General features: G+C 39.9%; 1 protein-coding gene across 1 annotated transcript in view; it reads left to right on the top strand.

Moving 5' to 3' along the window:
* Positions 1–17,761, top strand: part of KCNU1 (potassium calcium-activated channel subfamily U member 1) — a 121,857-nt gene that overhangs the window by 58,360 nt on the left and 45,736 nt on the right. Inside the window, 1 exon segment of the mRNA XM_045535376.1 lies at positions 2,912–3,023. Within this exon segment, the coding sequence (XP_045391332.1) occupies positions 2,912–3,023 (112 nt within the window).

Genomic DNA, 17,761 nt, shown 5'->3' with positions numbered 1-17,761 from the left:
TAATAATTTTCGTGATGTTGGGATCATGGAAGGATATATAAATAAATAGTAAATAGGTGGATGACTATTATACATACCCACTTCTGCAAGATGGAGGCATGGGTTTGACTTGTCACCCTGATGTTTCTGCAGCTCCTAAGAGGAGAGGTTCTTCTCCAGAGTATGTGACAGCACTTTTTAGGTGTGTCACAATGAATGGCAAAGTACTAAATTTTGTAAATAATTACAGAAATGTAGCTATTTAGTAAATTGGAGCAGATTCAGGATTATCTTATCTAAACATATTGGCATTATTTTCACTCATTTAAACCATGATAAGATTTCTTGAGGGAGATAGGAAAAAAGTGGAATTATTGCTATCCATATGGAAATCATACATGAGATATTGCCTTAACGTGTGGTCCTATGATGTATGCCAGGAAAGGAAATGTTTGCCTGTTGCTGTCAAGGAAATCGCTTCTTGAAAGAGAGAGAAAAATAACCAAAATTTTGGCCATGTATGGAAGGACTTTGATTTTTTTTTTCTATCATTCACAGATGTCAGATACCACGTCTTTTTTGGAGTCTAATGCTTTATCCAGATATCTTCCTTAGGGTGTCCACCGGGAAATCACATTAGCAGTTTAGCTAGAGCATTAGGCAAAAATCCATTCCTAATTTGTGTGCCTAAGATATGAAAAAATAACTACTAGCACACTGTCAGCTACGGGCAAATAGATAAAAATATAAATAAGTAAAATGATCAAACTGTCTTCAAATGAAATCAGAGAAACTTCACTTGCTTATCCACCACCTTCAGGAAAGGGATTTTGTCTTCCTAGTTATTCCTTTTTTCTCCAAAATATTTGAAGCAGCACTAAAACTGGGGACAAGAGCAACAGTAAATCGTTGAAATTTCTTTATCTGTCCTATCTTGCAACCTAGTAGAGAAAACAGCTTTAGACTTCCTTTTCGGAGGTCGTTAGAATGGTAGAATTTGGAGTTGAAAGGAATGGAAAGAGACTGACTTGGGTTGATTCACCCTTGACCTCCAGGCACTCAACACCCAGCCAGATACTTCACCAATCCCCACACACGCTGCTCTTTCCAACCCTCACATACATCCACGTACTTCCATAATGATGAAAGATTCCAGAATTATAAAAATCATTAATGTGCCTTCAGAGGTTTTAAGAATGGCTCAAGGGAAGATTCAAAGCCTTAGCGACAATTTTGAAAGATTCACACACAGCACTCACCTCACCCACTTACCCGCCCATAGCACACACCATTTGAAATAGCTGACGAATGTTGGCTGGTGAGTTAGGCTTTGAGAAAAGCAAAGACTTCCCCAAAGTTCTGTTGTTTCTAAGCCAGTCTGGGCATGTCGTCTTTTACATTCCACAGCTCAGCTTCTATCACGTGTCCTAAACCGGTTAGCCTTTAGAGAGTGACAGTTGGTAACACAGCTAGTCCTCTCAGATTTTGCTTCAGATGTTCTGTTCCCTTCTCAAGTCATATCCCCCAGGGTAAAAAGGTAACCTCAAAATAAGGAAGCATCTGTCAACCTGAAAACCCCTGTCAAGCCTCTGTAGGTAAGTGAAGGCTTCTGAGGATTACAGGTCGGGAGCGATCTTATTCCAAACCCGGCTCCTAGCACACCTGGGTGATGCAATTACTGCTGATTTATGCTGACAAATGACATCTCCAAAGGATGTCCTTCTTCTCTGAGAAATGTATTTTGACTCTGTTGATGTTTTTCTATGGATTAGAATGGTTCAGAAAGAATTACATCAAAAGAAAGAGGGATACCAAGATGTTCTTGTGGCCTTTGCTGTCTGCCATTGATCAAAATGAGGTGATATGTGGGTTTAAAGGCTTGTCCCACATGACCTCCCCATTCCGGCTAGTCCAAGTGCAGAGATGATGCTTCCATTGAGACAGTGGGAAAAGGTCGTGTCTCTTTTCTCCACTTGGGTGGGCAGGGGAAGAGGAGTAGCAGTGATGACCACCCATCTCTCTGCTGACTTCTGCTCAGACAATCTTCCCACCTCTGATCACCCAGCAATCAGGTTCAGGGAAGCAGATTAATCACGATTTTTGAAGACTGAAGAGAAGCATTTAACTTCCAAAGCATTGTTTTAGAATGCCACCTTTTATCACAATACCATGTGCCAATTCTTATTGCCTGACAATGGCTTCAATATACAGGTGCAGGAAGAAGTAATGGCTTGTGTGTCACTTTGTTCCATCTTCAAGCTGTTCCTTGTTGCTCATCTAATCCATTAATTTCAAACATTCTTGCATTTATCTGCATTATCACCCTTCAAAGTCATGATATTTTCCCCATTTTGCAGAAGAGAATGCTATCTACTTTTGTGTGTTGTTTCCAGATTTGGAAATCCACAAAAGTTTTTGAGACATATCCCCTGTAAGATCAAGATTATTCAGAAGTCAAAATTAATAATAACAGATGCTCTGAGGAAAAATTAAGTAAAAGGAGGTAATGTCTAAGGAGAACGAGTTGTAGCCTGAGTGGCATTGCAGAAAGGAGACAGGACTTGTACAGTGATGCTTTCTTAGACTTGTAAGGTGCCTTAGGCCCTACTATAGCAAAAAGGCTCCCCAGGTGCTGTGCTCTCAGGTGAGATGGGAGGGATGAGGGATTAGACAGGTGCAGTAGCAACTCAACAGGTACTTACTTTAAGCGTATCATATGGAATTGGAATCCTCATACATTCTCTAAGTCTGTAGAAGGAAATCAAAGAGTTTGCTGCAATTCATCCTCTTAGAACTAGTCTGTGTCTAGCTGATCCCCAGCTTTTCCCTAGTCCGGGGCCTAGAAATGTCTCAGCCAAGGGGAACGGTCCAATCCAAAATCCCTTCTGAAGAGACGCCATGCCAACTCACTAAGGTCGCTATGCTCTTGCAGGGTCAAAGATGATGAAAAGCTCCTTGAGGGAATTCCTCCCTCGTGCAGAAAACCAGGATTCTCTTCCACAACTACATGAAAGCACAGTTACCTTCTCAAGCTTGACCACCAGGTAAGAGCTTCAGAGAACCTCAGTTTCCTATAGTTTCCTGAGAATCGGTGAGCAATAAAAATTTGATTTAAACCAGAATATTTGGTTAATCAGCTCCTCATCAAAATGAATTCGCCTCCACTTTCCCCATCTCATTAAGCTAAGCCAATATACCTCCTCCCATCAGTGCTAAAATCATCTATACCCATAACAACTAAAAGCTATGTACCCAATTTTCTTTTGGGTCACCTTTAACGCACTCTAAAAATGTAGATTAGAGCCAAATTTTAGCTGTTCCCAAATGGCTTTTGTATTATTAATCCAACAAATTGATGAGATTGCCTTAGTATTCATATCTGCAAAATAGGGCCAAGGAATCCTTCCTTCTGTGCTCTTTTCCCTATAGGTCTTCAGTGCATTAAAACCTCTGTTAACCAGAAAGCAGGGTGTGAGGTGGAGGGTAATCTGCTTGGTTGGTTTTAAATAGTCAATCCAAAAGTTCTATCATTCCAAACCTTAATGAAAATAATTCTGTATTATGTTGGCAACATTTCAGTTTAGTAGGTATAATATACCAGGAAGATCTTTAATGATTGAGAATTGCAGTTGTCTAAAGGTAAATATATTGCCAAGAGAGCACAGCCATTATGCTCTGGCACTACGTAATGTCATGAATACTTTGTAGATTTTTTTGTAATGACTGTATGAGATTAGGTGCTTAAAGCACTTTTCTGGTATAGCCATTATGGAATACAGTATGGAGGTTCCTCAAAAATTAAAAATAGAACTACTGTGTGATCCAGCAATCCCACTTGTGGGTATTTATCCAAAGGAAATGAAATCAGTATCTTGAGGGTATTTCTGCATGCCTATGTTCATTGTAGCTTTATTCACAATAGCCAAGATATGGAAACAACCTAAGCATCAGTCAAAAGAAATCCTGCCATTGGCAACAACATGGATGAACCTGAAAGACATTACGTTAAGTGAAGTAAGCTAAGCACAGAAATTCTGCCTACAAATTCTGCATGATCTTGCTTATCGTGGACTCTAAAATAGTCAAACTCATAGAAACACAGAGTAGAACGGTGGTTGCCAGAGATTAGGGAGTGGGGGAAATGGGGAGATGTTGGTGAAAGGGTATTTTAAAAAAGCACTTTTCTTGATTCCTGGCTGATAGTAAGTACTCATGAAATGATTCTTATTATTGTAATTGTCAATTCTTATATCCAAGAAGGTGTATAAAATCGTTTTGTACATGTAATAGGTGCAGAGCCTTCCAAAGATGTGTATTTTGAAATAAATCCTTTGCGTAAATTTGTTTTTTATACAATTTACCTCTTTCTTTTACTGCATGGAGAATCATGCTTATGCTTACCTGAGGATTCTGGATTGCTGGGTCTGGTTAACGGAGATTTTACTGTACCTTCCCTGCAGGTGGGACGGGCATCAAGTGTTTGAGCCACCAGACGTGCCACCGCCTCATGTGTGTACTTTCTAAGAGAAATATAAAAGTCCTGGGAACTATAGTTTCTGCCCTTCCTGACCTTTCTTTCCAGGATTTTATGAAACTAGGGGAGATAACCTGTGGGAAAGCCTGAAGAACCAGTAGAAGGAAAGGGGGTTGGGAATTTCAGAGATTCACATTTTGCCGCACTATTTCCAATAACAAAAGAGCTACAGACTAGCGTTGGGGTTTGCAGATGTTTTTCTCTGCAATTTTACCAAATGATTGGTAAATAGGTGTTCATCGAGTATCCTCTATTCACTAAGTAGGCACTGTGCTGGATGCTTTTGTAAATATGGCAATTATGTTCCAACCCCCATGGAATCTAGTTCAGTAAACCAGAAGAATTCATATAAATCAGAGGCCAAAGAAGGAATAAGTTCCAGTGTTCAATATAGCATAGTCAGGTGACTATAGTTAGCAGTAATATATTTTATATTTCAAAATAGCTATAAAAGAAGATTTGAAATGCTCTCAACACAAAGAAAAGATAGATGTTAGAGGAGATGGATATTCTAAATACCCTGACTTTATCATTACACATTTTATACATGTATCAATATATCACATGTATCCCATAAATATGTACAAATATTATGTATCTATAAAAAATACAGGAAAGAGAAATTAATTTTCTCCCCTGGAACCATAGGGGAGAGAAGTTTGAAAACTTTCACAATAAAAAGTCTTTTAAGGAAAAAAAAAATCAGTCAATCCATCAGAGGTCAAACGGTTCTGGTAGAAATTCAGAGGAGGAACCAGTCAATGAGGACTGGATAGATTGTTCCGGAAAGCTTCTTGTGGGAGGTGGCATTTGGAAAGGTGGGAGCCAGTGGGCATCTCAGGTCCTATGTACAGTGCAATGTGGACAGGGCAGGGGAAAATGAGTCACGTTGCACATAGCAGCTCACCAGCCTGACTGGAGGTGGGAATGCATGATGGAGTGTTGGGGAGAAATAGCATCTCAAATTTCTCCAGAATACACTCTTGGCTTTAGGTATTGTGTATGCATGCGTGTGTGTGTGTGTGTGTGTGTGTGTGTGTGTGTGTGTGTGTACATTATGTTTATGTTAATGGAAAGTTGTTACAAAAACATAATTCAAATTTGAAAATTGTTTTGAGAAAGAGACAACATATGTGATGACACATAGAGTGCTCCGGTCCTGTCTGTGCTTTCCTTTATTCTTTCCCATGTCTGCTCTGTGATAGCAAAGCGTTGGCAAGCCATGGGTAATCAAAGCCACAGAACATGACCAAGTGTAATTTTAGCCATTCAGTTTCACTGGCTTTTTCTATTATGCTTTAGCACAACTATAAAAACAAAGTCATTTAACTTATTGGTATCTTTCCCATTGGCTGAATTCCCCTACTGTATGTGTTAAATAAGGAAATGGTTTAAAGCAGGCGTCTAAAAGGAGAATTGATCCAGACGGTCCGGCCCATCTGTAAACCTATTCCATTGGTCCTATGTCTGCTTTGGGAGTCCCTGAATTTGCTTTCGTCCCAGAGAGGGGCAGAGATGGGGATAGAAACCCATTGAGATCATCGCAAAAGCTGATGCTTAATTCACTTGCATTTACTTCTAAAGCAAGGTGTGTTCACATGAACTATAAAGCTTAATAAAAACTAATCAGGGCCACATTGCTGAATCTCTTAGATGGTGGCATACAGTTGGAGAGGTAAGGGCCATTTGAGGGTGAATTTCTGTGATATTTCATCAATAGAGTTGGTTAGCTCAGGTGATTCAAATGCGATGTTAATGGCTCAATGGCAGATCTTGCTCCCACTTAGTATTAAAGAATAGGGTTTTGTTTGTTTGTTTGTCTTGTATGCATTAGTTTCATAGGGCAAAGATAGCTCTAGCTAGAAAATTGGCAAACATATGTCTTCTGTAACAATAAACAGTGATATAATAGACTGGATGGCTTAATAGAGACTAGTAGGCATTATTGGCAAAAATATAATGTGTGGTTTGTGCTATTTGTGATTCATTTTCGATGTGTTAATAGTGTTACATTCACATACCAAAAGCAGCATAATATTATTTATAGCTTTGCTGACAATGAGCTTGATGCTTTTAAAGATGTAGTCTTCAGGCCACCAGAGGGTTTTCCGGTAAGTTCAGAAACTACTATCTTCTATTCTTAGTACTTAAAGCACTGCAGACAGCCCTAACTTATACAAAAGTTATGGTCCAATATTTCATTGTATCCCTGGTGTCGTTCCTTTCCCATAGAATAAGCAGTGTTATAAATAGCAGTTAGTCTGTCAAACTAGCACACAAAAGACTATTTAATAGATGGTAGTTAAATATATATTTGTTGAATGAATAAATAAACAAACATTAGCTCTATTCACTTGAGTTCTGTGTCCTTAAATCAAGAGATCATGTGATATAAGAGAGAGAAGGTACGTATTTCCTCTTCCTTTTCAGGGAGAGAGTTAGACCTGTGCAATATTTTATGATAAATGAAAAGGCAGCTCATCCACTCCTGGAGCCTTTTTGTCCTGGCCTCCCATTTCTTTATTACATACACCTCACTTTGGGTGAGCTTATGAGAGTTCTGCGCATTTTACTTGTTCCACAATTATTTACTATTCTCTGCCTGTTCTCTGTCAAAACTCACTTCTTCGGTAAAACCATTGTAATTAGATATTAGAAAGGACAGACTTAGATACAAATAATTCATATTATGTTGTGATGGATCAATGGCACCATAAGCACACCAAATTATTCCATCTTTTAAAAACTAGGTCTTTATAAACTCAAGTAGATATTGAAAGATGTCTATTCAGTGAAACAAGGAAAGGCAGAAATTTCCAAGCAGTGAATAGTAGACTTGTGTCAGGAGAGGAAACCATTTTTAATAGAAGGGTTTATCTTCTTTGGGCATATCAGCCTCTTCAGGGACATCCTCCCTTTGGGTCTGCCTAAGTCACCTCTTACAGACCATGCTGAAATCTAACTGCTTTCCCACATAACTTCCTTCCCACATGTCTTCTTAATACCTGTGAATGAGATCATAGTCATGATATTAACTTTATCTTCATACTCTCCATGTTCTTCTTGAGATAACAAAGATCATAAATGTTATTTATTCTTTCTTTTCCAACATCCAACCCTTTTAAAGAACTTTTTGGTTCTTTAAAGACCACGTGGTCCACAAATATTAGCCATGAACAATAGCGCCTATCACAGATGCAAGCCCCAGATCAGCACCCTCTTTAGTCTTTAAGCTTCACTTTCTTCATCTGTAAAATGGAGACAATAGGAGAACCCAAATAATAGAAATACCGTTTAATCCAGCAATCCCACTACTAAGCATTTACCCAAAGGAAAAAGACATTCTGTAATAAAGACATCTGCACTCGAATGTTTATGGCAGCACAATTCACAATTGCAAAGATGTGCAAACAACCCAAGTGCCCATCAGTACATGAGTGGATTAGTAAAATGTGGTATATGTATACCATGGAATACTACTCAACTACAAAAAACAATGCTGATCTAGCACCTCTTATATTATCCTGGATAGAGATTGAGCCCGTCCTTCGAAATGAGATATCACAAGGATGGAAAAACAAGCACCACATGTACTTACCATCAAAGTGGTACTAAGTGACCAACACTAAGGTGCTCACATTGTAGTAATACTCATTGGGTGCCAGGTGGGAGGGGGGTAGGGGGCTGGGGAAACTCACAACTAATGGGTGCGGAGCACACTGTATGGGGGAAGGGCAGGCTTGTAGCCCTGGGTTGGGTGAGGCAAAGGCATTACATGTAACCAAAATGTTTGTACCCCCATAATATTCTGAAATAAAAAAATAAAAATAAAATATCTGCCCCCACAAATAAACAAATAATAGAAATGCTGTGAGGACTGAATGAGAGAAGACAGATTAAGTTCTTTTATAGTGCCTAATACATGTAAAAATACAGCAAGTGAAAAATAGTTCGTGTTGTTGTTGTTGTCATTGTATTTTTCATCCCCCTCTGCCATCATCTCCCTTGCTCTTAGATTTCCATGTTTTTGCAACCAGTTCAAGACCTCCCAAGGTTTCATTCACTGTCTACTACCACCATCCACACACCGTCAGCCCAGTGGAGCGTGTCCCCAGGGTTTTCAGTGAAGCTCTGTAATGGAGTAGCTCCCACTGGTGTGGTCACTTTGCCACATCCAAATCTGCCTGTAGTTTGCCATTCTTCCTCCAGAAAGCTTTCTTCCACAGCAATTCCAGCTCTGTCCTTGGCTATTTCCCAGTGCCTTCTAGTACCACTGATCCCACGGCAGTCTTCAGTTTCCAGGCAGATTGCAGTTGATCCAGAAGGACTGTCAGGGTAGCCTCTACCAGGCCAGAAGCTTGCTAGGAAGTAGTGCCCTGACCATCAGGACATAAGGAAATCCATCCAACCGGGAGAAGTTGTTTCTCTTCTGGAACACCCATTACCAACCCTACACAATCTACGCCCAGGCTTTACTCATGAGATGTCTGTCCCTGTGACCTGCCACTTTCATACCACCTCCACCACACACACACACTTTATTGAATTCTGTATTCCAGATGATCCAGAAAGACAATCACCATCTTTTAGCCTCAGGGGTGTCTGAACTACTACCAAAGGCCAGCTTCCAGAAGGGTCCATGCAGGGGCAGAAGATGAGACACAAATCACCATACATGGCTCTTCTTCTTCTTCCTTGTCATGTTTGAACTTCCAACAGAAACTGACCAGTAACTGAGCAGTTACTTTTTCCTTCTTCTTCTTTTTTTTTTTTTTTAAATATTAAGCTTTTAAAGCTATTTTCCTTCTGGATGAGGATAGACTTTTCTATTTGAGTGTAACATGCCCCATAACTAGTAGATCAAAAGCGTTCTTTCACTCATATGTGCACCTTGAGTATGCCCCTGTGGTAGCATTTCCAGCCATGTTCTAGAAACCCATCTTCACTTAATACTGCATAGCCAGCATCCTGTCTTCCAGAGTTACCTTTCTCTAAGAGTCCACATGGCACTTAAGTTCTCAGTCCTGTGTTGTTGTTGTTTTCTTTTAACCTGAGATTTCAGAACTTCTAATAATGCTCTCCTCATTTTAATTGGTGGTGTAATTTGGAGCCACAAGAATCACTAGCAAGGGGGTGTGTCTGCCATAAAGTTTCATAAGTATTTTTATCAAATGTCAATACTAAGATCAAAGAAAAGAGTGAAACGAAATGTATCCATATACAATTATAGGAATAGGGTAGGGCAGGAATAAAATAAACCCACACATACACATATAGAAACAATCTTTTTCATCACAATGAGCCTGAGTTCCAAAGACAGATAAAAGAATTAGGGTGGCAGGGAAGATAAGAATGAGAATTTGGCAAGAATGAGTAGGTGTTTTCCTTTAGACCCTCTAAATACTTCTTTTCTTGTTCTTGTTTTGTGTCTATAGACAAAATCCCATTTCTGAGAAGCAATGTGACACAACCCTAGCAAAGTACCATATATATAGTAGTAATTCATCAAGTATGTATTGGCTAAATTGATTCCTTATATCAACAAACTAAATTTTATTATTATTGCTTAAAAATTGCAGACAAAATAGCTGTGGGCTTCATAAAAGTATCAGAGAAGTACTGTAGAAAATTCAACATAGCTCTTCCATCACTCTTGTCTTCCTCATCCCATCTAGCTCAACAGGGATGCAGGCACTGTTTGAACATCTTTGTGAATCTGTGGACAGATCTTAAAAATAATGAAGTTAGATTCTCCTAGGAATTGTGAGTGTGGAAATTTCCACTGATGGGGCTGGGTGAGGAAGCCGCCTTCATGACAAGGGCATAAAAATGACAGTGGAACGACTGACCGTTTACTGAGCGTAGATATTTATTTGCATTAAGTGATTAGCATTTGTATGTTTTTATTATTCATCTCATTTATAATCTCCTACATGGCACGGAGGAGACCTTGTCCGTTTAGCGTCATACATAAAAGATCAATTCCATACAACAAGGTGAAGTCACTGTTTAGTCACTGTTTAGGCAGCTTAGTCACTGTTTCTAAGTAAAACTCTACTCGAAAACTAAGGAAATGGTTTGTATAGTTTCTAAGGGAAAAACTGTGAAGTAGGCAGATGCCACAGTCTTTTCATTCAGCATTCTTTGCCCTCTGTGTGACATCTTTCTCAGGGGCTCACTGTGCCCCGCTACTTGCTATCCCCATCAAAATCTCTCATCTGAACCTTCATTACAAAAGTGGAAGTGTAAAATATTAACCTTTCCAGGGACAGCTCTTCTTTCGTCATAGGTCAAGGCTTCAGCTAGGGAAGAAAGTCCTAACTGAGGGAATTTTACCCATCAACCTTAAGGGGAAGTTATGATTTTAGGTGACCTCCAGCCAGGGCCTTCTCTGTACATCTAAAACCACACCTCAAAGCCTACTCTGTGCTAAGGCATGTTAGGTTTTAGATTTCAAAAAGAGCGATAAAGGAGAGGGCCACCCATCCCTATCTATGGCTTTGGAGGGGGCTCCAGAAGTGGACCATCAAGGGTCAGATCTCACCTCTGTGATTTCCATCCTGTGTGACCATGAGGCACTCACTTACTGTACTGGGGCTCAGATCCTTCATCTATTAAATACATAGTGCCAATCTCATAGAGCTCATTATTTAATACAAGACTTTTAGAGAAGTTCCTAGCATAGAGTAAGCACTCAATAAATGCCAGCAACTATCACTACACAGGAGATAGGATTGTCCCACAAACGTGTCTACAGAGTCACCTCCTCAAAGCAACTTCCTGATAAAATTGTACTAACAGTTGCATTTGTGCTAACACCAATAACATGAGTAGAAAAGATAGAGGACTTAGAGATAAATGTCATTTCAACTTACATCTGGAGGTTGGCAAAGGTGCAACAAAGCTCACCTTTCGTAATGAGAGAGGTAAACGTTCTTCCATTCACCCCAAGAAGCCATGTGGTCCTTGCCTGCTGGGAATGGTTCCTTTCCCTTAGCCCTTTCTCTAAGGACATGAGAACATAAGAATCCCCAGCCTATGTTAGAGCCATGCTTGGCTGCTAAAGACCACGCTGGCTTTGATGGTGCAAGTTAAGGGCAGGACCATAATTATCCTGTTTAGCTCAGCATCAAATATAAAGGCTGTTTATGCAAGATGGTTATAGTATTAGCTTTCATGCAATTATTTAGAACATTTTTTGTGAACTTACCAACAACAAGTGAGTTTCAAGTCTATAACAATCCCCAAATAATTGGGAAAATCTTCTTGCCAACAGAGGGTTAAGGAAACGTATCTTTAACAAACCCCTCTCATCTCACCTCCCTTTCTCTTCCTATTCCCTGTTCCACAGCAGGCCAATGACTCCAAACACCAGGCAGGCAAAACTTCAGGGTTGCTAGGTAGCCTTACAACTTAGCAGCTGTCCTCAGCACATGCACAACTGTCAGGACAATAAAATATAGTTCATTGCTTCTACCCCACAACCAATTAGGTCAGCTGTAAATATTGGAATTGCTTGGTAAACATGCTGGAAGATTGTGCTGACTTGTTAATATAAGTGAAAATGTAATTAGATTTATAACACTTTTTTCCAAACCATAATTTACAACAACAACAACAGGAGAAAAAAAATTCTCTTGCAACCTGCTGAAATATCATTATTAAAATGCACATGAAAAGTCAATTATGCCAGAGGGAGGTATTTAAGAGAAGTGAGTTTCCATACCCTGGGATTACACCGTGGGGATTACATATTTCTTATTTATTTTTTTTCCTGGAGATCTTTGCTGCTGCCAAATGAAAAGGAACAGATATTTTACTTATTTCACTCTGAAATATTGCTGCAGATGATGCTAAGAAGTAAACTAAATAACCTGGCTCCCTGGAAACCTACTCTGTTCTCCTCAAAGCCCCAGGAAAAGCTGAGCAGTCACCATTCTTCTTTATTTATAAGCCTGTCTCTCTTTAAGCAATAATCATATTCCTTAAAAGATGTAGAAACCAAATGTATTTTGTAAATGCTCTACTGTCTTACACTTTAAATGAGTAGATTATTATATGGAATTCTGTGGGGGCAGTCCTTATGGAAAGATAAAAAAATAACCCCTCGTTTTCATTGTAAAATGTGAAGTTTCCTCTGCTCCCAGGATCACAGTGGGAGTACAGCTCTACCCTTAGACAAGGATAGCACAGACAGGACATTCATATGTGTTAGAGGCTCACGTCCCATCATGTGCCCTCCCTGGGCTGGAGATCTTGGTGTCTGCACTTCCTGGGTGCAGACACCAAGAAAAAATGACTTTTTTTTCCTTTGGGTAAATACACAGTAGTGGGATTGCTGGATCAAATGGTAGGTCTCCTTTTAGTTCTTTAAGGAATCTCCATACTGTTTTCCATAGAGGGTGCATTAGTTTGCAGTCCTACCAACAGTGTATGAGCGTTCCTTTCTCTCCACATCCATACCAGCATCTGTTGTTTTGGGACTCTTTGATAAAAGCTACTCTCACTGGGGTTAGGTGATATCTCATTGTGGTTTTGATTTGCATTTCTCTGATGATTAATGACACTGAGCATTTTTTCATGTTTATTGACCATTAGCATATCTTCTTTTGAAAAGCTTCTGTTCATGTCTTTTGCCCATTTTTTAATGGGGTTGTTTGATTTTTTTCTTGCTGATTTGCTTGAGTTCTTTGTAGATTCTAGTTATTAGCTCTTTATCTAATGTGTAGCATTCAGATGATGTAAACAAATGGAAAATCATATCATGCTCATCAATTAGCAGAATGAATACCGTTAAAATTTCCATACTACCAAAAGTGATTTACAGATTCAATGCAATGCCCATCAAAATACCAACGTCACTTTTCACAGATCTAGAAAAAATAATTCTATGCTTTGTTTGGAACCAGAAAAGAGCCTGAATAGCCAAAGCGATCTTAAGCAAAGTAAATTTGGAGGCATCACTTTACCAGACTTCAAGCTATACTACAAGGCTTTAGTAACCAAAACAGCATGGTACTGGCACAAAAATATAAACACAGATTAATGGAACAGAACAGAGAAACCAAATATAAAACCACCCACATATTGCCATCTCATCTTTGACAAAGTAGACAGCAATATACACTGGGGAAAAGAATCTGTATTCAATAAATGGTGCTGGGAAAATTGGACAGCCACATGGAGAAGATTGAAACAGGATCCAATTCTCTCATCACTCACAAAAAATAATTTAAGAGGGACCACAGACTTAAATCTAATACATGAAACCATAAGAATTCTAGAAGAAAATGTTAGAAAAACTCTTCTAGATATTGGCCTAGGAAATACACATTTTTAAGAATTTCTAGTGCATATATTGCAGATAAATTACTCTTGGGGGTAAGAGTTTGGTTTTGCCATATAAGAATCAATCAATAAGATAAATCATATATATATCTGTGTGTATATATGCACACACGTATACAATTTATGAAAGGCATTTACTGATGCATATGTACATTACTGATATATTAATTCATACATACAGAAAAATCCAGAAAAGCCAAAAATGGGGAATGGCAAAGTTTACAGCCTTTGATTCACAGTAGCATCTTAATCTAGTGGTCTGGCTTTGTAATTGAAAACAATGCCAATGGTCTTCCACATAAAAATGTCCCGTTTTTATTTATTTATTGAATGTAATCATTGTGATTAATACATTTATATTTTCATTTTATTATAAGTGAAGAACACATTAAAACTTCTAGTTAATAAAATAATATTTTATGAAAAATATTTTTATATGGATTAGCTAGGTTTGCTTCAACTGAAATATTCTGTTTGGTTTTAGTTAAACAAGCCTAGTGTCTGGATTTTCCACTGCCTGGGGTAACTCTGAATGTCCTGGGACCTTTCTAAATATCCCCGGTTTTAGCTTTTGCCCACAGCATAAGCATTCAGATGCCAGGAACGTGGATAATGCCCTTCCTTTTTTCTCACTTGACTTCTGTTTTACTCCTTTGAGAAACCCTTTTATGCAACAGCATTGGAAACCAGTTCTAAGAGATTTAGAGATGGCTCAGAGGTACAAGACAACTGGTCAGGATGTGCAGGGCCAGGTGAAGTGTCTGCTTGGCCTGAAAGTTCAGTCTTCCAGGAACAGTTCTCAGCACCTCCTTGACCACAGCAACTCAGACCTACTCAAAGTTGTTGGTTTCCATCACATATCACTTAAGCCCACCCGGGACAAGTTCAGAGGTAGGCAAGAAAAAAAAAAATCAATGAACCAGTGGCATAAGGCCCTGATTTCTGTGTATGGATTCTATCTGGGTTCCTTTACAGCTAATCTGTAAGGATTTGGGTGAACACATTTAAAAAGAAAATAGGCAGGAGCCATTCTGGGGAACTTTTACATTCTTCTGTTTTTCAGAGTCAAAGACCTATGTCAGAAGACTCTTGGCCAGGCACAGTGGCTCGTGTCCGTAATCCTAGCACTTCGGGGGCCCATGGTGGGAGGATCACTTGGGCCAGGAGTTTGAGACCAACCTAAGCAAGAGTGAGACCCTGTCTCTAAAAAAAATAGAAAAATTAGCTGGGTGTGGTGGTGTGTGCCTGTAGTCCCAGCTACTCAGGAGGCCGAGGCAGGAGGATCACTTAAAACCAGGAGTTTGAGGCTGTAGTGAGCTATGATGATTCCACCGTACTCTAGTCCAGGCAACAGAGTGAGACCTGTCTCAAAAAATAACAATAAAAAAAGAAGACTCTCAATCTGTAGGATTATTTGGGACCAGGAAGAAGGGCATAGAAGAAACATGTTTTTACAACTCCATAAGCAGACCATGTCTAGATCAAGCCTAATCATATCCCTCCTTCCAAGGGTCTTTCAAGGTCAACCTTCCCAGCTAGAACTGTCTTCTTTCTTTGGGGGAGGTTGGGGTACAGGAAACTCATCCCTAAGGAGGTACCCTCCCACTCTCATGCCAGATTTTCTCATCTCAGCCTCCAGATCTGGGGAGCTGCCTCAACCTATTCCTTTACTCTCCTTCCCTTTACTGCTGCAGCCAGGATCTGGTCACGGTGTTTTTCCAAGCCAAGAAATAAGACAAGGGTAGAGAAGAAATGAGGGTAAAGAAGGAATGAAATACTCATTCTCAAGGGAGGGGGTGTATGTAGGTGTGGCTGTACAAATTCCAGGCGCAGGAGGCTTCTTCACACCCCTGTCTAGTCCACCCACTGGGCTGGCTTCTTCTCACACTGAGAGTCGTGGCACAGGAGGCTGGATGTTGACAAGGGGATCACCGAGGTAGACAGGAAGTGAGGAGGGAAGAGCTGAAATGGAGAAGCAGGAAAGGTTACCAGATTCTGGAACAACGTCACTGTGCCAGAGTACAGAATAGAATTATAAAATTAAAACTTCCCCACATGTACCTGACTTCCATCTAACCCAGCTCCATTAACTCCTCTCGGAAACATACTCTAAGGTAAGCAAATGCAAATGGCAAGATAACACAAACACTAAAACAATCAGTGAACTTAGTGGCATCTGTGACTTGCTGACACCTGGCCTAGCAGTCTGGGGAAGGTTTAAAAGAATCAAGTGAGGAAGCCATGGGAGTCAGAGAGCTTTTGCTCCTACATTCAGTTTCCTCTGCTTTACTCCTGAGAATCTCTTGATTCTCTTTATTTCAGACTTAACCCCAGTTCCAAGCTGCCGTCTTCTCTTCCTGGACAGACAGGAAATGGCCTCTGTCCTGGTCTCCGCACATCTATCCTTGCCCCTCTTATCCATCCCTGTGTTACAGTTTGTGGGAGGTATCAGAAATGAAAATGTGACAATGTTGCTTCCCTTGGTTTTTCAGCGCCCTTAGGAATGAGATCAAAGTCCTCAAAAATGCCCTTATGCTAAAGCTCCTGCCTCTCATGAAAGTTCCCTGAATTCAAACTGTGTTATATTCCCTCACTTCTCCAAATACGCATTATACTTCTTTTCCTGCCCTGGACCTGTGTGTTTACCTAGAACGTGCCTCTTCCTTTCTAAAATGTACTTTGCCTAGTAAATCCTTACTATGGTCCAAGGGTACTCAAAAACTCAGCTCTAAATACTCTGGATTACCACCATAAAAAGGGCTTTGTATTTTATTAATACCCCAAAAATATCCAGCTTCTCATTACAAGGAATGAATTCCTTTCAAACAAAAATATGTCTCCCATGTTGTCTTTTTCTCATAAAATATAAATATGTTGATTAATGCCCAATTAGTTGAAAGTAAGAGAAATCCTTTTTAAATTCACACAGGAAAATTTTTTATTTTTAATTCTTTTAATTTTTTCTTTTCTTTTTTTTTTTCTTTCTTTTTTTTTTTTTCTTGAGGCAGTGTCTCACTCTGTCACTCAGGCTGTAGTGTAGTGGTGTTATCATAGGTCACTGCAACCTCCAACTCCTGGGCTCAAGTGATCCTCCCACCTCAGCCACCCAAGTAGCTGGGACTAACTATAGGCATGTGCCACCATGCCTGGCTAATTTTAATTTTTTTTGTAGAGGTGGGAGTCTCACTATTGCCCAGGCTGGTCTTGAACTCCTGCCCTTAAGCGTTCCTTCCACCTCGGCCTTCCAGAATGATAGGATTACAGGCGTGAGCAACTCTACCTGGTTGAAAATTTCTAATAAGGAATTACAGATCAGAAAAACTGTAAGGGAGAAAGTGAGACTCCTCCCTCAGGTAAGACTGGAACCGGGAATTGGAGATCTGTGTGCCCTGCCCAACCAAGGTGGCCACTCTCTTGCTACACTCTGCCACTGGGCCATGTGAGCTATGGTGCAGGCTTCTCCATATGTACAAAGGCTCCCTTTACCTCTGTGCAGCAGTGGATGGCTGTCACTGTCCCAAACTCGCATCCCTGCTTGCAAACTAGGTGACTAGCTTCCCAGTATCCTAGTTTCTCACTACAGGAAGAAAGAGCATCTGATTGGCTCAGCTAAAGTCAGGGAACCTAATCCAGAAGGTAGAGTCAGCAGGAACACACTTGACCATTGGGTGGGGGATGAGGTGGTTCTCAAAGAAGTGCAGATATGGGGGCTTGGTAGACACCTCAAAAGGTTTAAACTAACAAGAGCAATAATCATAATAAATAAGCACTTCTGAACATTATCATGTCAATTAGAATGTATAGATAGAGATTGCTCTTACAGGATACACAGTGCTATAACGAACACTTGTGGTGCTCATTAATCAGTAAATCCAGCCTCAAGGAGCATGCCTCTGATAC

This window comes from Lemur catta, chromosome 22 (genome assembly GCF_020740605.2).
Source record: "Lemur catta isolate mLemCat1 chromosome 22, mLemCat1.pri, whole genome shotgun sequence".
Classification (NCBI taxonomy): domain Eukaryota; kingdom Metazoa; phylum Chordata; class Mammalia; order Primates; family Lemuridae; genus Lemur; species Lemur catta.
This window is presented reverse-complemented; position numbering and strand designations above follow the sequence as displayed.